We start from the raw sequence: 27,104 nt of genomic DNA, 5'->3' as shown, positions 1-27,104 counted from the left end.
AGGAAAAGGAAAATGTTTTGTCAGTGATTGTATTAGAATAGCAATGTATTGTTATGAGTGATCCTCATTACAGACAAAGAGCTATCTTCAGGAGAGACAAAAACAAATGGCCCAGTTAGTCTCCAGTTAGTCTTGCATCTCACACACACACATGCACAAAAAAAAAAGGAAGAAAAACCCAGACACATCTTAAATCTATAGAAAACGCTTGCATTTCTCTGGTATGCCACATTAAAGTTACGACTTAAAACTTGCTGCTGCATAGTTCCCTTTCACCTGTTGTAGCAGAGGGGAGCCTTAATTAGCAACACACAAAACATACATGAGTGAGGTAGGCACAGCTTCACGACAAAACTTTGGAAGCTGTTGCGATGGAGACTGACGGAGCCTATAGCTGTGTATGTGTGTGCTACTTTCTGTAGAATAAACTGTAGATCCTGACAAACTGGTGTCCTTCAGCCTGTGCTGCTACAGTAGAACTTAGTAAGACAATGGTGAAATGCATAACAGGCAATTATTGACTGTTATGGGGCTCTCCCATAGATGAGTTATTAGACCGGCACTGGCAACAAATACGGGAATGTGAGTAAAGATTTTTTCCAGAAAGGACTAAAGAAGGTTGCAGAGCATGTTTACTCAACATTAGAATTGGCTTGATTGCCTTACTCTAATTACAGTAAAATGCACTACGACTATATTTTCAGCACCAGCAGGCGAAGAGGTGAATCCCAGAGCTGCCTGTTGGGTTCCATTTACAGAGCATGCACTGTTTCCCTCTCATTACTCATATATAAGCTAAAAAATAACATAAATAAAAACAGCATGTAGGCACTGGCCTCAGATATGTTCACAAAACAGGGCATGTCTTCAGACTGTATGTGTATAAAATTTAAATTATACAACTATTACTGTGTTTTGTGCTTCATCAGTCAAGAAATTATTTCGTTACTTGACACAACACCAGCTGCTGCAGCAATAATGATGAAAGCTGAGGTCCCTGTTCTTCCTCATTTCTTCAAGCAGCTACTTCATTAAGTCTAGAACCACACTGATCTACAGTACAGGCCAAAAGTTTGGACACACTTTCCTTTTCATTTGAATGAGAAGCTTTTGGCCTGTACTGTACATGTATAGAGAATAACTTCTTTAGCTGTCATTGGCTGTACTGCATAGCTGCTCTTGTATAGGAACATTTAAAATGTATGAGAGTTTGTAAACATATAGGTGTGGGTGGCCGCACAATACATTCTGCCATATATCAGTCATAATGAACTTGAGAAGCCAACACACATGAACTTACAGAAAAGTCGTTTTTATATATGAATATTAATTTACCCTTTGAATTTAATCTGAAGTCAGTAGAAAAGTCTGCCTAGTCCTTTAGAACAGAAAGATACAAAAACAAAATAAAACAAACAAGCAAACAAAAAAAAAAAAAAACCCAACTGGCTGCCTTCCTACAACATTTTGAAAACCAGACCAGACTTACCTTCCATCAGCATTTACATTCTGCACATAACCCATCCCTGTTTTATCTGTGTAGGTGTGGGTGTGTATTACCTGGTGTATCTCCTGCCATCCATTCTCATCCACACAGCCGACCTGTGCGTGATCATGCAGCAGCAGCTCGCAGCAGTAGGGGTCTCCTCCTACCATCGAGCTATGGTAGAGAGGAGTCAACCCTCTACTGTCTTTATAGTCAGGTGATGCCCCCAAATCCAACAATGTCTGGGAAAAAAGGTTGGGAAACAGGTGAGCTTGAAACCAAGCTTAAAGGTCTTAATATTATGTATTGCCATGTTGAGTCTATTGTGACCAAGCGGTGTGAAGGTAAAGGACGACAGGATATGAGGCTGCATTATAAAGCTGCTCCTGGTACACAATGACAGTGGTACTGATCAGGTCGATCCCACATTCTTATGAACTATCTCCAACTATAAATCTTGTAAACTTACCATACCAACATTAACAACAGCTTATGTATGATACATGACCCAGCAGCATTGAATATTTTAGCAATGACAGGGAGGAAATAACCAATTTAAATTTGAACAGTTCAGGCTCAGCATGAAATCAATTAAATGACTCATGTAAACCCTTTCATTTAGGTTACAAGCCTCCTCAAAGCAAACACATGCAAGGCCGTTCAGTGAATACGCCAGCTCATTCAGAGAGAGCATATTAAGCCTCATATATTTAGTAATTGCTCAAGCACCCTCTGTGTTCAATTGCTCAAGCACCCTTTGCCAGAGATTGCCTGCATGCAAACTCTCCTTTACCACAAGGGAAGTTTGCAAGCAGCCAAATGGTGAAGCGAAAGAAATAACCGAGATGAGTCCTTCTTCGGTTATGACTGTTCATGTGTGAGTGGTAGCATACTCACAATAAGCGCTGTATGGTTCTTGCTGCGCACAGCCTTGTGAAGGGAAGTGATGCCATCTTTTGTTCTGAAGTCCAGATGTGCCCCGCCACTCTTCAGCACCTTGATGAGTTCTGCACATCCCTCCAGCTGTGCTGCCAGCGTTAAAGGACATTCTGTGAAAGCCAAGGATGAGTGAGCAAACCGTGACATTATTGTCAATGAACCTCCCACCGAAGGAGCTGTCAACATTTGGTGACCATTGTTATAAAAGCAGTGGGTTATTTGCAGTGACTCTGCATTTGGACAACTCCTTTGGCTGCCAGGATCGTCACCCTCCTTTGCACCTTAAGTGGCTGCTTCCTGTTTGTGTCTAACCAGCCCATTCTGATGTTCCCCGCGCTTTACAGCACCTCTAGAGACTACAGGTCACCCAACAGGGAAATCTACTTTATGGCTGGACAAACATTTGCATAAACATGAGGAGATTAGTGAATAGCGTAATCCAGCTTTACCCATCATACAGAGGGCTTATTTCAGAAAATCCATACATGGTCGTTTTGTGGTGAGTGCAGAGTCAGAGAGAGGGCAAGAGAAAAGACAAATCAAGGTTGAAAACATTAAATTCACTCAAGTAGGGGAAGGAATTGGATGTTTCTTAGCCCAGTCTTCCTCACCTCCCGTGTCTGGATCATGGAAGTTGGGGTCCAGGCCTTTTTCCAAGAACCTTGAGACCTTCTCAGTGTTCCTCTGCTGCACATACTCCATAAACTTCTTCAGGTTTGCCTAATAGAGGAAGACAAGGAAACAGGGAGTTGGGGAAGTAAATGGAAGAGACAGTTGTGATTGGGCGATGTCAGACTTATGTGGATGGTGATGTTTAATAATGCAGTTCAGAGATAAAAGCTGCCTGCTCTCTGCCTCTGTTTCAAGGTTTTATTTCTGTTCTGTCATGCCAAGCAAATGGGCCATGTACAGAAGATATATACGCTATTATAGGATGGACTAAAATAGACAAGGAAAGCATGTTAAGTGAAGGTGCCATATGATGCATAAGAAAAAGGCTTTTTGGTCCCTTCGCAATTTTAATGCATGTGAAAGATTTCAAACTTTCCATCAAACAACAAACCTTGTATGCAGACCAAAGGAAGGAAGCTACATTTCTCAAATTTGGTCCATAAATGTATTGCTTTTCATTAGCAGTGTAGCTATGGCGGTACCGTATAAGACAATGTCACTTGGAGTTTCAAAGTGGTAAACACTGTGCCACATAGAGCACGCAAGACTTGTTCTTCAAATGTGATGTAATGATGCTTTGCCACTAAAATTAAGACCTGACCTATTTGAGAAGAACAAAAAAAGGCAAAATTAGGCCCTGAGGTCACATTCTGAATTCATATGCAATGTTTATATTATTGTGTAGTGCCTGAGACCTAATATTGATGATTACAAGTATTTTCACAGAAGTAGCAGGCATCTACACACAGGTACAAACCCACTTAATTTCCTCTGTGACTTACGATTAACAATATTCATTATCTCTGCTGAGAGGTAAAAATAAACCTGTAGAGTACTGAATTAAAAATGAATCTACAAGCAAACTACCAGCACTAAAGATTACATCAGCTGGAAGAATCCAGGGAGTAATTTATCATGGACTCTCTGAAAAACAACATCATGGTCAACAGTATACCTATGGCTGTGTACTGTACTGTACTGTACAATGATATCGTGAGAAAATAAATGTTACACTATGGTTCACTATCAAACATAAAATATCAATGGAAATATTGATGGTGCATCTTGAGGATGTAATAAATCTGCAGTATCTCAAACAAGCTTCACAGAGAACTTTCATTACTTTTGCTCTCACAAGTCTCAAGTCATTACATAACATCCACAACTGCAAAAGCCTCCAGGTACACACATTCATGCACACATACGCAAGATATAACACCTTAAATGCATACATATAAACACGCACACTCACCTACAAGGATGAAAAAGGAATACATCAGCTGTTTTGACACTCACCATATGCAGCATCATGTAGAGTATATATATCCCTCGCTCTGAGCAGTCAGACTCTACAACACTTTCCAGATTTCACATCACACACCCTCTTTCTCTTCAGTCCAAGTCATCTGCTGCCTGCTTGCCTCTGCATGCCTGCTGCTTCTGTACACACACAATGCTTACAGGCTGCGAGGAACTGCCAACCGCTGCTCTCACCATCTCCGAGTCAGACTGAATAAGATAAATTCACTTTGGCTTTTTCCTTTTTTCAGATGTTCTGTGAGGCAGTTGTTATGGTGATGGGATACAAAGACAGCCCTGGCAGCCAATGTACACATGAGTGGGAAGGGCACCGAGGTTGTGTGTGTGAGTGTGTGTGTGTTTGTGTAATTGTGTTTCCTGCATAATGCCTAGGATAATGCCTTGAAGAGGTTAGGGGATAATTTGCCAGTGATCAGCTGTATCTGATATGTGTTTTATTGCCTGTTGAACAGAGGACTAAAAGGCTTTGTAGGGCTGTCTCTGCTCTTGAGGGGGTCTTAATAAAGTTTTAGTATTTTCTGCTTCTCAACAATTTTATTTTACATTTCCCCACAAAGTGAAAATTGAAGTGAAAAAATTGAAAGGATGGATGGTTATCATCAACCAGATGTCAAAGTCAAAGCTGTACACATACATTTTACAAATATCTGTTGCTGAATGAGCTATTTTCTATTTTGGTTTTGCTTTTGTGGCATATCCAGCATTAGCAAAAACAAATGTTAACTTGTACTAGTCTATTCGAAAGTGATGGGACAGTCCAACCAGGCTGGAGCTAGCTGTTAGCATTATGTTAGCATGATGAGCTTACTAAAAGAAAGGATACGTTGAAAATAGAAGAAGGAGAAAAAAAGAGGGATGCTTCATTGGTTTACTCGCAAAGAGTGAAGGAATAAAGTTTGATGATGATATGAATTTCCTTCAGTTTCAAACCCTCTTGCATTACTGTCACATGCAGTCTATAATTCCATGAATTTTTGTTGACGGCAAAGTGACTTTTTAATTAGTTGATCTTAGAGCATCCCTAATTTTTTTATAGATGGTTAAGAGATTTCAAGCCAATTTTATGATTTGGGGGTAAAAAATTATAATGATAAAAATATCTAACAAAAATTTTAACTCTGCACAAAATCTCCCAGAAAAGCCGTGACCCAGTTCAGAGAGATGGGAGACGATCATTTATTACAACCATCTGTGTACTCATTACTCAGTATTAAGTAGGAACCACAACAGTCAATTGGTCTGTCTTTCATGCATCATGCAAGTTTGTGCATGTAAATGCAGGAGAGCCTGGCAATGAGCTGTTAGTGGGATCAAATCTTACTCCGTGCTTCATAAAATGCTTGTGAGATCGAAAATAAGGGAGGAAGCAATTCAGTCTGTTTACTTTTCATCCATAGTAATGTAACTGCTGTCCCGCATGACCTATCACACTGCATATTAATAGTGTCCTTGCAGTGGAAAGCTTTACAGTCGTATCTAGTAAAAACTTGTGACAGGTTATAAGTAGAAAAAATAATTGAGGGGGACACATCCTGCACACAGCAACTGGCAAAAACATGGCTCCCACACAAACCGCTTTGTCAGCAGAAATAAAACATCAAATACCGTAAAAAACTTCTCCACAACAGAATAATTTGCCATTATCTGGTTAGGACGAAACACAAGGTCAATCACAACATCATGCTCCATAAAACTTAAATTCTAATGATGGAAATGATCTCTAGGATCCATAAATATCCAAACTCAGAGTACTGAGTGATTTGCTGATTGGCGAACCTAATTTCCTTCCTATAGCAGGTCTTAGTCTTTGGCTTCTGAAGTGAAGTAAGAAGCATTTTTATCCACAGCATTACACAAAACATGTACACAAACATCATTAACAGAAAACAGGGATAATGGAGATTATCTTGTGAAAAAACCGCTAACAACTGTACCGCATGAGAAAGAAAACAAAAAAAGTTCAAGGTTGGTGAAAATACACTGCAATATTATCTCCTCAGCTTCATGCTAAAACTTACAGGACCTAAAGGGACAACTGCTAATATCTTGGTGCTAGATAGTGCAGTTCAGCAGGACCAAGCTTGGTGGACTAAGAGCATATTGGACAATGAAATTTTAAAATGAGTTTACACATTTTCATGAGACTGGGCTTTGTCTCAATCATGTCAATATTCTTGTTTCAATGGCAATGGCAACAAAAACACACACTGAGATGACTAAATGTTTGCTTTTGTTATTGGATCCACATCTGAGGAACCACAGTTCTCTCTGTGAAAGAAGCCCAAACCTCACAAAGAGAGAGAGACAGGGGACTCAATTAAATAAAAATGACAGATGTGGTTGAGATGCTCAAGTCAACACAAAAACTAACATGTGCATGGATACCTGCATGTGATTTTCTGCACATAACATATGTATATTATCCCAGACAGAAAAAGTAAAATAATATATACAGTGTTCAAAGAAGCTATGGATGTCCTTTGTCATAAATAATAAAGGCCCTCGGTCACATCCGGACCTACAGAGCTGTGAATACTACAAGCAGCACAGGTTGCCTGCTCACCTTTGGAAGGAAAGATGTGCTCTCAGTCATTCATACACATTTTTGACAAGTAAAGATGATTTTTTACTGGCCATTCACTGATGATTACCAACAAGGAAGGAAACTGTAAGGCAGCTAAAATCCTTCTCTCATTTTGAAACAGTTGTCACAACATGTAGCTCATCTTTAAACATCTCAACTCGTTTGGGAATCGCAAAAACAATTATTATGCAACATTTTAAAACAGAAAACCAGTATAGTGTCACCTGCAAAGTTATGACTGTGATCACTGTGACAGCACAGTGAATTTTCAATCCAACGGCTGTGGCACTGGTTGGAAGCATTATCATGAAGTTTCATTGATCCAAGTTTGAATCACAATAGTACCCATATTCTTGTATGATTTCTGTCCAAGTGCATACTTTTTACAAGTAGCAACAAATTGTTTCTGTTACTAAAGGAAATTAAAAGAAAGAGAAAAAGATTAAAAGCAATGAACCTGGACTTTTTAATGTATTATACTGACACTCAAACTACTAATAACAAAGTTGACTACACTTTCATTTAACCTGTGAGACACATCCGTCCTATCCGAGAGTGTGATTTCCCACCAGGAGAGCAGCAGACTAGCTGTCAGGCTTTAGAGAAGCTCGGGGATATTGGAAGGTAGTTTTATTACTCTTAAAGCCAATGCATTAAAAAGTTTATAACTTCAGGCAGTTGGCATCAAATTTATACCTGAAGGACTCCAGGACCCTGAAAAATGGGACTGAGCCCAGCCACACACTTTTTTAAATACTCAGATATCTGTCCTGAATACTCGAGGGGATGAAGCATCTTCAATCATTTGTAGAAAACTAGTGCTAAAGCTTCTCCAGCTACCGGGACAAAGACGATAAAGGCTCCCTCTTTCAGTTGAGTACACTGAGGAGGCTCTTGTTTCTTCCAGCAGTAAAGGGGGATGATGTGCCACTGCCTGATAAAAGCCTGGGTAGGAGGCCAGGAATCACAGAGACAACACGTTTTGACCTCCTCCATAGCTGCCGTCTATGACTCTTACTCACTGTCTGCTTTCTATAGCTATTCTCTTTTTGGCCAAAGCATCATAAAAGGAGGTGTGCACACTTAATGTCCTCTCCAGTAGCTCATGTGCATTCATGTGTGATCCATACAGCAGTATGTATGCGTGTCGGACACTTTCACTGCCCCATATTTACACTCATAAGCACATGGCCATGTAGCCCCTGGTCCCTCACAGCTGGCCTACAATACGGCGTGCCATGGATGAATAGTAATTACAGTGTTCACCAAAATAATGTTTATTCAGGAGAATCATATATTGGCCCAATGTGAGCTGGCCCATAAAATACACACATGCTCTAAAGCGTCACAGCTGCTTAAGTAATAAACACGGTGAGCCAGTGCAGCGGGTCATCGGGATGCTCTGGAGACCGTCAGGATGATAAGACCACAGCCAACATGGTTGGGAAGGAGCAGAGGCCTCAAGCGGATGCGGAAGTAATATTTTACTCCATCAACACAGAGCTCTGCCATCAGGGCCATTAAAAGCACAAATTTGGTATCATGAAGACAAGCATGTGGATCGAAGAAATGATCCTTATCAAGATCCTTTGCTTATGACTGTGTGCAACATTCACCAATGTGTTTAAAGTATCTATCCTGCAGTGTGTAGAGAAAATCTGCCATTTCACAGGGTTGTTAACTACATGCTGTCACTGATCTCACTAAGTCTGCAACAGTTGACTCGGTCAGATCTATTTTGTGTTTCCAACTCGTCACTTACACCGTGTCAGCATCAAGCTGTCCTTTCTGAGGAGTGAAGCCTATTCAGGTGCCAGCTGACTGGCCCATTCAGCCTGACTGACAGTGACACGGCTAACAACGGTGACACTTGCGGATAGGCTGATAAACCAGATGCCACTCATAAGCAAAAAAAAAAAAAAAACAAAAAACGAAACTGTACTAAATTTGATTGATTTGTAAGCACTTTGGTAATCAATAAATCTGAAGGAAATTCTGTTAATACAAAATAGTATTTCAAACTGCAGTCATCAGGTGGAAGGCAAAAAAAAAAAAAAAATAATCAGACAGTAACTATTAATACAGTCAGACTAAAAGAATTTTCATGGCATGAAGTTGAGATTGAGTTTCAACAAACTGTGGGAACATTATTTTGTCAAAAATTTAACGAGACAGCCTCCTCTTCTGGTATGTAGTCAAATCAGCAAATTCAAACATGCTTATCTGGCACAGAGTGTTCCTGAATCTCTGTCCTGCGCTTTGTTGATAGTCACTCATATAAATGCTGGAGTAAGGCCTTGACCCCATCTCCCAGATGCTTTGTACTGAGGCTGCCCTGCTTCAGGGGCATTGCATTTTAATCAGAAAAACAAACTAAGAGAAACACAATTCTCTACTAGATACAAGCTTCTACCCACTCATTCTGTTTAGTAACAAGATACAAAAAGCATTTCCTCTTTTTTTATATATATGTTGCGCCATATTTCATTTAGTTTTATCAAAGGTAGGGCTCTGTCATGTGCATGTTAAAAATACTTACATTATGAATGAGAAAAAGGGGAAGGTATGATAGACTTATCATAAAAAGGTCCCCAATGATACAATTACTCAGTAATGAGAATGTAATTCACAAACATGGGTTTTGTTGATTATGTTGAGTAAATATGGACTCATAGTAGGGGGCACAAACTAAAGCTCTAACTCCTGTACCTCTCCTCAGGCAAGAAGGCAAGAAGCGTCTGGACTCATCACTTTGAGGATGGTTATGCTTTGTTTTAGAAACATGCATTTTTTTGTGCGAGATCAGGAAGTTGAATGAAATGTCAAATTTCACTTTGATGTATCAGATATCTGCCTTTCCCCAGTGTTGGAGCGAAATGTAAAACAGAAATTTTCCACTGCAATGACTAAACCTGTCTTGTTTGATCCTCACTGTTGTATCTTAGGACTTTCTTGAGACGTGAAGAACAGGGCCTGCACACATGTAACTTACTCCCACGTCTCTAGCTAAGATGTGCTTCAAGGCTTTGGTAAGACCGCAGAGCAAACGGGAAGAGAGGATATTGTACAGTGAAGCTGTTCCTGCTCGACAGCATCTTCCTTTTGACTGAGGTTTACAATTAAAACAAAGTTTGCTCCCTAAAATCTATTCTCATCAGTGGAGAAAAAACTGTCAAATGGCTGTGCAGGTTTTATTTGTCAGTTTACTCTATAATTCATGGATTTATTGCAGAGTATGAAGGATGTTCTCATTAAAAATGAATCACCGTGATGTGGCGTGGCAGAAACATAAGTAAATGGAGACACGTGAGGGGAAGGAATGGAAGAGAGACAAAGAGAAAGAGGATAAAAATGACAATAGAGAAGAGCAGTTCTGCTCTTTCCTGCTCTCTGCAGAAATGGTTCCTTTTGAAACTTCAAGAGTATCAGATGCTTTTATAGGCACATTCTACTAACACATTGTCTGGTTGTTGAGAAACTACTGAAATTTGGCTTGGGTAAATATTAGCTTCAGTAAAATTCAATGAAATTAGAAATCCTACAGTCAGATTGTGTTTTGGCTCTGGTGCAGTTTATATCCACCCAGCTCAGATCAGAGATTTATCTTCTCTCCTCTTCTTAGTTCTTCCCAGGTCTAATGGAGGGTCACTACAAATAACAGCAAACAACCATTCTAGTTTCCTTGAAATTCAGTTACAGTACATATGGTTTTAGTCTCAGTTCCTAGTCTCTGTTCTTACTGACCACTGTATGCACTCACTGGCTTCAAGCCAATACAATTATACTAAAACAATGGTCCTGTGTCAAACAGGCTCCCTGCTGTCAAACACTGCAGTTCTACACACACTGCTCATGTCTTAGTCTTCCTGGAGTCTACGTCTTCCATAAATTTGTAAAACTGTAAGTTTACCAGTGTATGTTGGATTTCAGTCAGTGTCTGAGTCATCAAAGAGTATTCATCCTTTTTCACTCCATGACAAATCAAAGCCCCGAGTCATTATATACATGAGTGGGCAGATAAATATAATATAAAGCCTCTGGCAAGTCAGCAAAATGTTACTTTAACACGCTGGATGAGTAACATCTGATCACCACCAAATAAATAACAATGTGAAATCTTTATAGTTTGCAGCCACTCAAGCTCTTTTGCTTCATCATTCCAATTTTTAAAGCTTGAATAACTGAACTGATATTAACATATTACTATATGAATAGTGGTATATCATATATACCCAGCATTGCAGTCTCAGATGCACCATTATGATGATGATGCATTTATGTTTCCCATCTAGCTTTCAATGGTAACGCCAAACAGGGTGCACAATGTTATGAACACGCAATATAAAACCAATCTTACACTCCAGCACTGCTGTGAACACTACATGCTGACAATAATTATTTATGAAGACATTTTCATTTCATTTTGTGAGAACAAAACCTTTGTACACAATCTACACAAACTTTTGTTTGCTTGAGATTAGGTGCATTTCTTTATGAGCTCTTCTTTCAGCTTGTTTTAGATTGTATATGTGCAGATGCTGGGTTGAACTGCAGGTATTCATGTATTCCATCGGTGTATCTGACATGCTGTGTTTCTGTTACAGGGCTTGTACTGTGAGCTGTCAGATATCAGGCTCCATGGACAGCATGATAAAAGCGCTGTCATTAGCTTTGTGACCCAGCTCTGGAGGCACCACTCACACAGAAAACAATTCACTACCAACTTGGCACAACATACCAGGCAACTACACTACAATAACAGTCAATACTGAATACCGCATACCGCTGCGTCGTAGGAGGGTACTGACGCTTTGCAGTACATTTGCGACGCACGTGATATACTGTGATCGCATGACTGATGGAGGTATACATATTATGAACAACAAGGCGACCCATTGACTCCTCTTGCATTTCCTCTGTGTATTTGTTCAGTCACCAACCAAATGACTACGAAGCTCTGAATCAAACACAATGAGAAGATAATAATCTAAGAAAACGTTATTATAAGTAAAATATTTTAGCATCCATCTCCTCCAACTGGTCCTTTTCTGTTTTGAATGCCCCACAAACACCCTAAATGAAAGTATATTTGTTTTTGAGCAACAACTGTTTGCTTCCTGTGGTTACAACAAACTGACGCTATACACATTTTAGCATTTTTGCCACAATAATGACTGAAACACGCAGATTGTGTGGATGGGCATCAGAGGTACGGTGCAGGAGATAAGCATGAGCGTTTGGAGAATTATTCTAAAAATCGAATAGCGGCTCTCTGATATTTAGAACCAAACACACACAGATGCAGCGTGTATTTTACATTATGTGTAAGCTGCACACCAGATTTTTTTGAACAGTTCACTGTGTGTGTCTATAAGCACTTCTACCTCTAAGTCTGTCTGCACCTCCGCCTATGTTTGTCTGGGAGAGCAGGAAGTTCAGTAATCTGCACTATCCATACCTAACAGGCTTAAAGTGTAATGCTCTGAGCTACAAAAAGACCAAAGACTGTATGACAGAGTTGGGACTTGATCCCAAGAAATGGGATTTTCTGAGAGGCGAATCTTCAACCTTTACTGCATGGCAGCAAAATAAATCTCTGAGTAATTTGATACGTTTAAGCTTTGGGCAAGACTAACACCACGTGAAAACTCACTGGAGGATTGAGAATTAAAATCATTGCAGTCATTCACACACACACACTCGTACATAAATTAACATTTACCAATTCATAATTTAGCACACTAAACACACAGACTATTCATGATGTATGAGTGCAGTAAAAACACAGATGATGATTGGGCTGCTGTTACCATAGCATCAGCCTCTAACACAGCATTGACTGACAATGTTTCTGTGTAACGTGCCGTTCATTCTCTCTGACTATCTTTGTAATGAACTGTCTTAACTTACACCATGCATTAGAAAATTCATTATTTTATCAGAGATTTATTTCTGTTTTGTTTAGGATGGGGGTTCTTGATTTTATCATCAACGGACAAAAACAAAAGAAGGCAAATAAAGCAAAACAAAAGTGACTCTGCATTCCAACCTAAAGCTTGTCTCCTCCTGGATCCAAGTCATCTGCTGACACAGCATTCACATACCAGTATGTCGACCCTACAATGTGACATTTAAATCAATAAAAATAGAAACAGTAGGGCAAAAGATTGTGCTGCAATGTTTCTCACAGAGACGATGAAATCTATGCTGACTACCTCCTCATGGAGCCTGGTCCATCTTTTTCTGTTGCTTTAATGTGAGTAACCCACAAACCAAACAGGAATCATGGTGCAAAAGCAGTTGTTGCAACAATATCTCTACAGAGTCCACAGAGCTTTAATTACTGGACTGGACACAAACTTTAATTTTGAATATATTTCAAAGTTGCCAAAAAAATTGCTCCAGCATAAAACAATGTTTCATGTTGCTCCATATACCTGCTTTCTGTTTGCGTGTCTCAGAGCTCTAACAACAATATGGGGCATATGCCCCAGAATGACAGTAACCCGCATTCAGTCCATATCTCGTTTTAGCAATAGTGTTCTGTATCTAACCTCAGCGGCCCGGCTCCTCGTAGCTCTCTCTGAACGCAGTAGCATGGTGTCTCCTGAGTAATCCTGTTTAGAAGTGCTTGATAATATCTTTTAGCTACTTCAAATATTTTGTATCCCCCGTGATGAACTACAGTTTGGGCAGGCAGGACAGTGTGAGCTGACTCTGTTAGGGGCTGCCTAAAGGAGGGAACAAAGCAGGAAAAAGCCACGGCCTCTTTGCTACTCATCAACACACTCACAAACAAGCAGAGCACAGGCTTATTGTATGTTGACCCCAAACACATTCTGCTGCATGCTCAACAGCTTCCACCCACCCTCCAGGTTACACTGGCAGCATGGCTTACCTTCCTGCCCTAGTGCAGTGCATTAATGCAAAAACAGGAGGTCATAAATACGTGCAACAGCAAGATCTCTATAAAAGACAGGCCATTTAAAAGTCTGCTTACCCTCGACTCGACCCGATTGCAGTTAGAATATCGTACAGTTAAGAAACACGATGTATGACTTCTAGGTCCTCTGGTAGATTTGCTTTTCAGGTAGCTAATATACAAGAACCATGATGGAGAGATGAATAAAGTCATATATTCAAGCAACTATAAGTGTTGAAATGAGCTGATTGGGGAAGTTTCCTTTGACATTTTCTTGTCATTATTGATGATACACTGAAATTGTAACTATGAACCACTTTTTATCTTATTCCAGTTTTCAATGGACAGTTTTTAGACTGAATAACAGGTAATAGATTATTATTCAGCCTAAATTACAATAAATGCTGTCACATGAAATATGAAAACAGAGCTCAATTGTTGTTTGTATGCATTAATTAATGCATGTGTTTTTGTCTATTTTGGTTTGTAACCAGGGTGGCCAGAGGAGAATGAAGGGAATGCATGCTGTCATCAGAATCAAAGTCCAGAGAAAGAAAGAGCTGAATCAGGCCCAGTCATGTGCTTTTCAGACAGACACACAAACTGACACCAGGACACAAGCAGACAGACAGTGAGAGAAAGAGCCCGAGGATAAAAAAAATGACTAACCGGATCAAAAGTAAAGTGCAAGTCATTCAAATAAAACTTGTTCAAATACAACTGAAAATATAGCGATCATGATAGTCCTCTACATTTGAGCTCTGGCCTCACAGTGAGAACAGAAGAACAGAAGAGGACAGCCAGTAAGCTGCAGGCTTATACAGGGGGGTGTGTGGGTAGTGTATTTATTCAGCCAGATGATTATTAGAACTCTAGTGTACTTTATGCCTCTGGCATCCTTTTCTGCACTCATCTATTCATGCTTGTGGGATGCGGTGCCGTCTAGAACAGGAGCCATACTATGCATTTTGTTTTCTTTTGTATATATATATATTGTGGAATGAACTTGGGCAATGAGGCACAACATCATCAACACCAAGTCAATTTCCACTTCAGTTAAACGGATGGATAGATGAAATCATCTGTTTTTAAAATGTCCCTGACCTGCACATTCACAGAAACAAGTGGACGGACACATTTTTGCAGACAGAATATGAATTTTAGTGACAGCTAAACAACATATTTGTAAGGTTTACATTATCGCCAAAAATATTTATTTTTCAAGGCATACCCATGAGGCTGTGGTGTGCTATACTGTATTACTGGGGGGGGTGCCAGAGGCATAAAGTACACTAGGGTGGCTGAATCCACTATATCTAAATGTCAGAGACACACAAACTTGAGCCAAACAGGATATTGTATGATTTGATTTAACTAACTTCTTCTGTTCTTCCAGGACTAGAGAAATATATTATAACCAAATATGGCTATATGGTCATGTATCACATGCAAAGTGAATAGATTTTATATTTAAGGTATGGATATTGTATTCTAAAATAATTCACATTTACAGCACCTAGAAGCAGAGACCCACACAGAGCTCACTGGGCTGTATTATGAATAGCCTGGAGCTGTAGTTTCTACATGGCCTGGTTTCAGAGCATACTGAACATAACAGAATCAATTCAATCTTTCTAATCTTTCTAATCACAGTCACTGGCTCTCTTCCATGCACAAATACACAACACTCAACCAATTCCATACACGTGAAAAATTAAAATACTCAAAATGATTTAAATAAGACTGTCACTATCCAAGGCAGATCTAAAACAAAATACACAGTGCTCAACTTTATACGCATTGTAAATGTAATAAATACTGCACCGATAATTGACCTTGTGAATGGTTGGAATATGTTCATGTGGGATATTTCCTAGTGAAGGTCTGGCTGTCCAGTTGTGTGGCAGCACATGTGCTTGTTGCCTGCGGGGCACCCCACTGACAGCTGCCAGCTGCGGAGCCCTCAGTGATTAAAATTTCAAGCTCTGAGACTCTCAAGCAAGAGTCTCAGAAAATACTGTACGTGGTAGTCATTTAGCTTAACACGTTTCCCCACTGAGCTCCATCTGATTCTGCATCCTGTCTTACCAACTTTGTCCCTCTTAGACACAAACATGCACACAGTGAGGGCATCTTCATCAAAGAGGATCAATGGCAGGTCATAGCAGCAATGTGTGATGAGCAGAGCAGAGATTGTGATAGAAAACAGTAAAGACTACAAAGCAAGTCCTGTTCTGGAGAGACCCTAACCCAGATCCTTATGCACACGTCATCATGTGCATGCATTGGCACATTTTCATACACGCGTGCACCCACGCACACTTGCATACATGAATGTTTGCAAAATAAGGAGACATTGCACACCCACAACCGGTTTTCCTGACTTGCTCAGAGATCCAGAAGAAAAAATACAACCACTCTCACTCACACCACATTTTGACACAAACATCAACGCACACGCACACATACCAAGGCACAATGATCCAAGCCCACAGCTAGTAACTAAACCAGTGCAGAGAAAAACATTAGCATTCTGTCAAGGTCTCAGACAAGACTGCACCAGCTTTTCACACAGCCAACATGCAGCAGAGAGTAACAACAGAACCGGAGCCAGAGAGAGAGTAAGAGAGGAGAGACAGGTAGTCAAGGATGGGTTGGGGAGTGAATAGCTGGGAATAGGAAGTATGAAAAACACAGAGAGGAAGAAACAAAAAAAGAAAAAGCAGTTCCACTAGGGATGATGGTAAAATCCAATTGGAAAGATGATGAGAGCAATTGGGGTACCTTACTATTGAGTCTGGCCTTCCTGGCTTCTTTAGTCTTTCTTTCCCTTTTCTCGGCTGCTTGTCTTCTGCCCAGAGCGGATCCCATCTTATACACACATGCACACAGATGGATGCACTCCTTGTCACACACGCACTCCTGCGGGTCAGCTACAGTCCCAAAGCCAAAACATCCTCCACATGGCCATATACAGTCCCCCTCCTCCTCCTCTCCTCTCCTCTCGTTCTCTCTCTCCCTTTGCTATCTGTTCCTGTCAAAGTAGCACATGCAGGCTCACATGGTCACTCATACTAGCACTCACCCGAGCACAGATGCACACTCTGACTCCAGTGCATGCACAGACAGACGGAGAGATGGCAAGGGCTGATTTTGCAGGATGCTGGCAGGAACAGAGGGAGGGTGGGGAGAGAGAAAGGGAGCGAGAGGGAGAAAATAGAGGGTGGAGAAAAAACACTGAGATAGAGGGGGCGAAAAACTGAAAGAGTACTATGGACGAAATGTAGAAGCAAGGGAAGATATGGCTGTCCAAAGTGAGGAGAGATAAAGATAAGAATGGATGAAAAAAAATGAAAGAGTAAAAACCGTTAATAGAGAGAATAGTGTCGGGAACAGGTGTAACATCTCATATTATGGCAATTTGTAAAACCAAGTGTTACATAATAGAGTTCTTTATGGCTACTGACTAATGGTTATATTGTTGTATCATAGCATTTCTGAAAATATTATATTAAAATATAACAAATTATTTGAATCGCTTTTACAAATAATATCACAAAACTGCATGTGCACAATGCATGTGTATACACAATTGACACACCCAAAACAAAAGCAAAAAAAACATAGAGACATCTACAGCATCTCAAATTGGAAACGGCTCAGTCAGTGTCAGCCAAGACATCTCCACATCACAGACTTTTTTTTTTTTTTTTTAAATCCCAAGTTCCATGTCTGTATTTGTTGGGCTATGTGTGTACATGTTTGTGTCTGTGTTGTGTGTGTGTGTGTGTGTGTGTGATTTCTCCTCTGTTTAGGGGATTACCCATAAGGGGAGCTGTGTGTAAGGAATTCCCCAAATGGAAATATCCTCTCATCTTGTGCCATGTGGCTGTGTGTGAATGCGTGTGCATGTCTGCATGCGTTTGCATTATGCAGAAATTTCACATCTAATTTAATGTCGGCTACTACTGCAATAACACTGCAGTGATAGAAGGGCATAAACACTGTGCAATGCTCTTTGGGATCAAACATCTCAGAACAATATCAAACCTACCATGAGCTACATCCTCTGTGTAGTGTTATTGTAAACGGAAAATAATGCAGGATTTCTCATTCATAAATACAATAAGTTGCTAACAAAGCTTCAGTGTAGGAGGAATAGCATTACTCCGAAATGCATTCTATGTGGGGGGCTTTTTGTGAATTATGCATTAAAACACACGTACACTAACAAAAATGTGCTAAAATGCGAGCCTTGTTTTAGCATGTGAATTATTCTAGATAAGACCAGTCACTTTTATCCAAGCAGCAAGTACAGTCTATATTTTCATACTGCATGCAGCCTCTTAACTGTTTCATTGTATCAGCACATGCGAAATGCTTTCGTTTTGGGGCAGTAAGCTTTGTGAAATCCGTGACCACATTACCAAATAGTGCGTTACTAAATGCTCTCCAGCATTATATATACGCCTCTCATATAGTTTCCCACAACTCACCTCCTCCTTCATCGTCTCTCTGCCTTGGGCTTTCATTCATAATGATATAGAAAGTATTCCTACATTTCTATCCTCCCAGACGACCATCCAACCATTCGCTTTTACATTATAACAGTGAAAGTATTGTTTTACTAACTACATGCATTTTTTTTTTAAAGGTGCAAGAGATATTTTCTGCATGACAACATTGAAAAGTTCTGAACAAGGTTACATACATTTGCACTGATGAATGCCTTGGCTTGGACAAATCAGCAGTGCTCTGCTACTAACAAATAAATCAGCAAAAAGTAGGTGATGTTGTGAGTAACTGTTCCTGCATTTGCTGATTCTCATTTGCATTAAGCACACAACCCCAACCCTTATTTTATATCCTACTGATCATGATAATGATTACACTTTGTTTGTATGACACGTATTTCCCTTTGATGTGATGAGCAGCCATAACATACAAACATCCCATGTTTGTGTTGTACGCAGTTGATCATATTTCTTACATTAGAAAATGTTGTACAAAATAAAGTTCTAGATGTTAACTGTAACATGCCTGCATGAAAATGAATCCATCAAAAAGGGAATGGAGATTCTATTTCTATCACTATAAGATGGAAGTCCTTGTGATGTGGCAAGAAAGTACTCCTTCTGAAGCCTTGTAAATTAAATTTTGTATGTATGTTTTCCATTGAGCCATCCAGCACGGATAATCAGGGCAGTTGTGGAGGTTCAGAGGACCTGACCCAACCAGAGGAGGTCTGGATGGGTCAAGTGAAGAGGGGAAAAAAAAGAATGGGAAAATCCTATCAAATATGACCTCATTTTAAACATTAGCCTGCGGCTAGTGAGCGCCATACTAGCAAAGTAGGTTAATGCTTGACCTCTGCCTGACATGGCAGCTTGCTGAACAATGAATAGTGAAAAATGGGATTGCCAGGGCAGCAGGAGTCACCAATAAGAGGATTTCCTTTTGAACTGTTGGACATCATTATACAACTCACAAATTTGACATTCAGAAAAGAGAGAGAAAAATGTCAATGGCCCTGTACTGTATAACATAGCATACTTAATGCTAATCTTCTCCTGCGCAACCGCAAGGGTGTATTGTTTTTTTTTTTTTGTTGGTGTTGTTCTTCTTCCTAACAGACTTTTTAACACTTTCTACTACCCATCTGAACAGATTGACAAAACGTGCTGTTGCCTCAACTTTTATCTAATGCAGGAAGCTATAGCTGTAAACGTCATATCACAACAGCTAGTTTTTATAAAAATTTTAATTGGACCTTTACAATCATTTATAATATAAATATGTACAAAATGATTTATACACCTATAAATATCAATATATTGAATGAAAACATGCATTGTTTTATAATCTTGAACGTCTAATGTTACAAAGGTGGAAACATGAATATTTAGGAATCATATCCATCTCTTACATTAAATATTTTCTGCACTCAGTGACTGTATATTTCGCCCTATAAGGCGCGCTTAAAATGCTTAAGTTTTCTCAAAAATCTGTATCAGTATGCATTCCTGTTGTGCTTACTGACCTCGAACCAATTTTATGTGGTACGTTGCGCTCAAAAGCTGACACAGGGACATCGTATCAACGTTGGTCCTTGGTTGGATATGGGCTGCAACGTCAGACAATGTTAGATAACTAATTATGTAGTGCTGGCAACCAACCATCATCCAACCTTTAGTCAATGCTACCTTACTATAATTGGATGTCAAGCCAACGTTAGGTTTTTAACGTACACCCAATTTTCAAATCCATATCATAATCCAATTGTAATCAAATGTTGGGAGACAACGTTGTTCCAACGTCACACTAACTTCAGGTGTTTGCTACCGCTGGCAACGATAAACCAATCAGAGAACAGTACGCAGCACGCTTACCCCCACCACTTTTTGTAATAGTATATATGTTTTATCATGCGCCTTATGGCCCGCAAAATACGGTAATTGAAGTACACAACAGAACAGAAAACACTCACGCTCATGAATATATATCAGATTGACACATAAACTGAAAAATCCAAAACTAGTTCAATGGCCCCTAATCTTTCCAAGAAACCATTTTCAACGAAAACAGACTAAGCTTCCACTCCTTTGGTGTTCTTTATAAGAAATCTTAAAAGGTCCCATTTTGCCCTGTGTTTTTTTTTTTTTTATATATATTTTCAACCAATACAAATGTGTAAAAACAACTCACAAAGAACAGGGTGAACAAAGGCACTACTGTATGCCACATTTCTGCATGAACAATGTCTGTGGCTAATGCTGTCCATTTAAAATGAAAAACCTGACATCTGAACATAAATAACACAATACAAACATTTTCTCAGGCCCCTTTGTAATACTTCAACAAAACCAAGTGTTTGCTGTTCAGCAAATTTGAACCATATTGCCATCCTTCCAGGAATCTGGGTTGTGTGATGACAAAAGCAGTATATAATAAAAACTTAAATCTAATGTTTCTGTCACATGATAAAACTTCCACCTTACAGTTGTTCTCCTCCATTAGTTAGCCAGGTTACAGCAAATAGAGTCACACCGCCCCATCCTTGATTGGATAATATTTTTGGAGAACATTATGACGTCATGGCAAAGTTGACCTTTGACCATTCAGATATTAAATGTCACCACTTTCTCTCTCTGTGAAATCAGTGACGTTGACTTTTCACCACCAAATTCAAATTCTTTGGTCCAAGTGATATTTGTGCCAGGAGCAGTGAAATATGTTCCAGGCTTCTATTTTACATTGAGGAATGTTAACTCTGGGAATTTTACCTGCCTAAATCTAATTTGTTCATATTTCATTAAAACAACAAACACTTATATCAATGTTCTTGCTTTGACGGGAACTGACATTTTTTTGACATAAAGTAAGTCAAAAATCACTGATGCACATATTATCAAAACTGTAGTTTTGTGATTTGAACGCAACACACAACTTAACACTGACAATAAGCCTCCTGCAGTCTCAAAGGATTTGATGCAAATGCTGTAAAATTTTCTCTTTACACTCAAATATGCAAACACACAAAAACCTGCCCACCAGTCGTGACCTCCAGTTTGAACTTTGCAGTCGCCTGCTTATACGTTTGTTTCCTATGACTTCATTCGTCATAGTACATAGAGTAGGCAGCAGACGCTGGGGCTGACTGACTGGGCTGCTCCTTAGCCTTAATCTGTGGAGACAGCATTTTACGACTGATTGCATCACAGTGGAGCGGCTGTGATTTCAAAGGCTCCTTCAAATGCAGCTGAGAAACGGAACCTTTTTTCCTGGATAATACAGGCTTCAACGCGCCAATCCTTTGTGGCCCAGATGATCCCAAGATTTACCACAAGCCAATGATAAAAATGATACAGCATGCAATAATAGCAGCAAGCAACGAGGATAGAGAGCCAGGGATCACACATTTAATTTTAAGCACTGGGATTGTAATTTGATTTCACAACTAGTGGTGCAAGTGTTGAAAACGAAGGTTCTGGTAAAGGTGGGCAAAGCTGCTGACATAACGCGGTAATATCTCTAAATTGTAGACCACATCGTCCAAAAGATGTTGGCGCAGCTTATAGCCCTATCTGTACGGCAAGGACTACGAATAACTAATTTCATATATTGATTGGGCTAATTATGTGGGAACATGTATTGGTACCCTGAGTATTTTTGGCTGAAGCAATTGAAACAGAAACCTGTGTCGGCCTCAGTCATTCACTGTGTGTTGCTGAGCGTAAATTATCTGGATGAGTCATACGATATGAAGCAAATTGAGTTTATATAGATTTTATTTCCTGTTTCATTTACGCTGTTTAGAGGATTGCATGAAGACAAAGCTCTGCAGGCAGCAGTTAATATAGCTGTTTTGTCTTACCTTGGTGTGAAGCTTTGACAGCTGCTTTTCATCCAGGTGAGTTTGGGTGTAGACGCGTCTTTTATATCGGAACTGAAACACAAGAACAAACATAAAGGGATTTGTTATTTTCTGCGTCTTGATTGCTTAACAGTGTTGATTATAAAATTGCCTCCAAATTCATATGTGAGTGAGTTTAGTTACTTAAATTAAAAAAATGCAAATCCATTTCCAAAAGAATATCAGTTCGTCCTGTGAGAGGGAAAAAAACACAGTAAAGAGAGACAGATTTGACTCATTTAATAACCAAGCAATGACAGTCTGGGACCAAATAGCTGTGTATTGCTGTCATCTTTTTACATTGCTCCTGCTTGTCCTCTTTTCCAAATATTGCATCTTCCTTGACAACCTCACTACCAACTCCTTGGGGCAGTTTCCTTTCTTTTCATTTTGCTCAGTCTGTAAAGGGCATTGCTAATATAAAAGAAATAGTGGTCCGTTTACAGCTCAGGAGGGGCTGGCTGGATGAGGGTGTTGGGAATCTGTTATATTTTGGACTGCGACCGGCACGGACAGATTATGAGCTTCTATCTGTTGCCTTACTGTGCTAGTGCTCTTTCGCGTTCTTCCACTCATATGTTATTGCCAGAATTTCTTCTCTGATTGTCTTAAGATAGTAGAATATAGCCTCCAAAGAGTGAAAAATTTCCTGTCTCTGTTCATATACTCTTTGAAATGTGACCAGCGGCAAGTAGAATAATATATCAGGGAAAGAGGGTCAAGGTAATCTGTATGATCCCTCAGGGGCAATTTGTTATACAGCAGCAGGAAATAACCAACCTACACTCAAAATCTGAATACAAAGGAGAAGGAAATAAGACTGTTTGAAAACCAACAATGGCACAGGAATATAATTTATATTATTGTGATTGTTGTGATGATGATGATGCTGAAGATAATGATGATGATTGTAATTGTTATTATATATAGAGACAACCCTTGTGGATTTGGACTACAGATCTACAGATGTTTTTTTTTTGTTTTTTTTTGTTCAATTAAAAAAAAAAAACAACAACAACAAAACTTTTGCCGTACTTCTGTTTTAACAATTGCAAAGTTCATCTTGGGTCCTGTTATCTCTGCTTTACAGCTCTGGGCTCTCATCATTCCATCACTGGGTCTCTGAGGCAGGATCCTTGTTTAATAGACAGCTTTCACTGAACACTGACAGCTTGTAATAGCTTGAAAATTTTTTTCCATCACTGTACTGGACTTGCAATGTATCTCAGTTCTCCCTCTCTCTGTGTGTGTGTGTGTGTGTGTGTGTGTGTGTGTGTGTGTGTGTGTGTGTGTGTGTGTGTGTGTGTCCATCCACCAACGGGGTAAATCCATGACAGAACAGAGCATTTTGAGCGGCTAATCCAAACCTGTCAATCATCTCTACACACACAGGCCTCAGGGAACAACTGCTGGTCAATCAATGGCACACACACAGTGCTCACACAGAGGAGCAGGCACTCACTCTCTCTCTGACTAACACACACAAAAACTGATGATAGGCCCACAGCTATTGAGCCAAGTGTAAACCTTTGCAGAAATGAACCGATAAAACAAGCACAGATCAGTGCTCATCTGATGATCTTTATTAAGTGAATAATGAAATTTCAGTGTTGACAAAAATCATATCACCAAATATATGTAAAAAAAATTATAATAATTATGAATGTTAATAAAACATATTAACAGTTGTGTTGATGACTGAAGTATGTGAACATATGTAAATACCACTGCCCTAATCTGTAGGCACATGAGGCCCAATCAGGTTATCATATATAATCAGTTGTTTTAAACTGAAATAATTTGCTGAAGGTATAACTGTCTTGAAACATTTCTCATCTCAGACATTTAATACACAGCTTTAGTCAACACAATATAACGACTCTATGCAGAGGAATGTTTTCCATGTTTAAGGCATCCCAAAATGTCTAAATGGAGCCAAGTCTATTATTTTGGAATATTGGATAAAAAAAATGTAAGTTCAGAAAGTTTTTTTGCTGAGCTTCCTAGTTACAAAAAAAAAAAAAAAGGAAAAGAAATTTTTGTGTATCATACCCCATTATTACAAATGTCTATCGCATATGTATCCAATTGTTTTGGTATGACTCTTTGGTTGTTGAAGCAGTTTATGTATTTATTTATTTTACTGTTATTATTATTAGTATCACTGTTTATTTTTATTTTTTTACTTAATTGAGGAAGGAACACAATTGTCCAAATCGCGTGATAATGCAGATAATAGCAAGAAGACCATGTTATTAGGAAATAAAACTATTTCCTGAAGAAAGCTTCAATTTCCACAACACTGGAAGTTTCCAAAAGGAAAGCAAATTCCATCATTCTTAAATTAAAAAAAAAAAAAAAAAGAAGCGTGGAACAGCCAGAACTTTTCTTTGCCGAGTAAACTTTGTAATCAGGGCAGAAGGGCCTTGCTAAGAGAGGTGACAAAGGGCCTGCTGGTCACTCTACTTGAGCTCCACAGATCCTCTGTGGTGATTTGAAAAGGACTTTCAAAATGCCAACACTTCTTGCAGCGCTCCACTAAACTGGCTTTATCACTCCTCACTCTCCAATAAAAGCAGCTTGCTGACTTCTCGGTCTGTGTGAAACAAGATTTTCAGTTGTGAAGCAAGATTGAGCTGTTTGGCCGCAATTCTTAGTGTCATGTCTGGAGGAAACCAAACATGACAATTAAAATTTGTTGTCCTCCTGGACATTTCTCCCATAAGACAAAAAGATAGGAATAAAATAGATGGGAAGAAGAAAAAGAAGAGCGCTAGTATAAATTACAAATATGCAAAAACATGAGAAAGGGCTTTTATTAATAGGTGAGTTTTTTGTTTGTTCTTTATCATTCTCTCCATCTCCAGAAACTACAAACAGCTGGTCAGGAAACCACCTGGTTTTCTCCCGGCCCTGTACTGTAAAGTAGCATGTCTCTATGTGGCTGTGATTCTCTCAGATCACAAACCGTGATGGACAAGCACTGCAATTATTTCCAAGAGACGACAGCCGGTGCAGAAAACACAATGTAAATGAGCGTGGTTTTATTGCTGCTTGGTTTGACTGACACATCAGAACAGAATAAAAACACTGCAGTGATACATACACAGGAGCAGATGCTCTTCAATAATAGGGTACAAGATGACTTACAAATGTCAACAGGCACCACATTTTTGGTTTATATGACAGGCCTGAATTCTGCGGCCGATAAAGGTCAATCTAAAATGGCGATGTTCAGTACAAGAATAGAGGGCAAGGGGCCTTGCCTTGTTATTGGATGTGATTTGATATGATTTGAGGAGACAGACGCGTATATTTCCTTGTTTTTGTTTTTGGCTTTTTTTTTTTTTTTTTTTTTGGTGTCCATTTTTTTTCTTTATCTGATCAAAGATGGTGAGAAGTTGACTGTTGAACATGTTTGTTGACTTTCCCGCTGTTGCTACAGTCAGGTCTTTGGCTTTTGTTAATATGGGTGATTGCATGAAATATCTCACCTGGTTAGTTAATAGAAAAGAAAATCCAAAATGTGTTCAAAAGTGTTGATGTGCTTCTTTTGAAGAAAACTAGCTGTACCCATACAGTGCACGGTCCACTACGCCCTTATGTTTGGATTATGCCATTTTTATTCTGTTAAAATTGCTTTCATCAACTGCAGCAGAATGTAGGTTTTGAATCTATGAAGTGACATAGTTTACATAGCCCCTTTAATCATGATCTGGATGTTACAGAGAGGTTGTGTATGGTGTTATGTGATGGACCTCTTTTTCAGATCCCCCCACTCCCACCCCTTAATAACACACACACACACACACACGTGATCCACACTTACCTCAAGGTAAGGTACTGGAGCAATAGATGGGAATGGGTATTCCCTCAGCTGTCTCTCCTCATCCAGAAATTTGCCAGCCTTGCCATTGTAAGCCGGCTGGAACAGTCCATAGTTGAGTACGTCCTTCAGGCTCTGGTTAAGAGTACACAAGATCCGCTGCTTGGACAGCCAGATAGGAGCATCCACGTTGAATTTCATACATTTCTGTGGACACAAAAGCAAAAAGTGGAGAGGTTAGGCACAAGTGATTTTCCTAAATGTCACATATTGCATTTCACTTAGGTGAAGCAAAGAGATTGACAGACTTGTATTATTTTAACATTCAGGTGTTGAAAAATAAACTAGAATATTGGAAAGGATCTCTTTAATCAGAAGTGTTTTTTGAACCTACAGTGTCATGCCCAAGAGAGAAACTGGGTCTTTTTTTGTACTAAGCAATTCACATTGGTCTAGTAACAATTCCATTATTTTTACAAATGGTCATCCTAACAGTCAGTGCTAGTTACCATAGTAAAAGTAACTAAAACTTTAATATAGGCAAAAGAGCCTTCAAAAACACTCTTGACACAGCAAAAATAAATGTAATCCGACGTGTGAGTGTGTATTATTCATGCTCTGAGTATGGATGGGTATGGATGCCCATGGGAGAATAGAGCCCACCTGTTCTACTACTGGATAAGTAACAGGCAATCTGAAATAAGTCGTAACCTTAATGGCTCTATATTTTTTTAGTAATAGTAAAATATGAGGTAAGGTTTGGTTAAATTAATCTCATAGACTGGGTCTATAACATTAAATGTAATATTTTAAAGAAATCACTTCACTGTTTTCCGATCTGCCCATTATGTCACAGACTTTGGGTGTTTTAGGCAGGCAGAGCACTTCCCTCTAGTTACCACATTGTGGAGCCTGAGCTGCAGACGGCAGAGAGAGCCAGAG

At 39.4% G+C, this 27,104-nt stretch overlaps 1 protein-coding gene across 1 annotated transcript in view; it reads right to left on the bottom strand.

The window, feature by feature from the left end:
- Window positions 1-27,104, bottom strand: part of shank3a (SH3 and multiple ankyrin repeat domains 3a) — a 118,398-nt gene that overhangs the window by 67,805 nt on the left and 23,489 nt on the right. The window contains exons 2-6 of the mRNA XM_029522747.1: window positions 26,166-26,369; window positions 22,298-22,369; window positions 3,037-3,145; window positions 2,384-2,535; window positions 1,561-1,728 (exon numbers count right to left, since the gene is read on the bottom strand). Coding sequence (XP_029378607.1) covers window positions 1,561-1,728; window positions 2,384-2,535; window positions 3,037-3,145; window positions 22,298-22,369; window positions 26,166-26,369 — 705 coding nt within the window. The remainder of the gene's footprint in view (window positions 1-1,560; window positions 1,729-2,383; window positions 2,536-3,036; window positions 3,146-22,297; window positions 22,370-26,165; window positions 26,370-27,104) is intronic.

This window comes from Echeneis naucrates, chromosome 16 (assembly GCF_900963305.1).
Source record: "Echeneis naucrates chromosome 16, fEcheNa1.1, whole genome shotgun sequence".
Taxonomy (NCBI): Eukaryota; Metazoa; Chordata; class Actinopteri; order Carangiformes; family Echeneidae; genus Echeneis; species Echeneis naucrates.
Note: the sequence above shows the minus strand (reverse complement) of the source record. Positions and strands in the feature narration are given on the sequence as shown.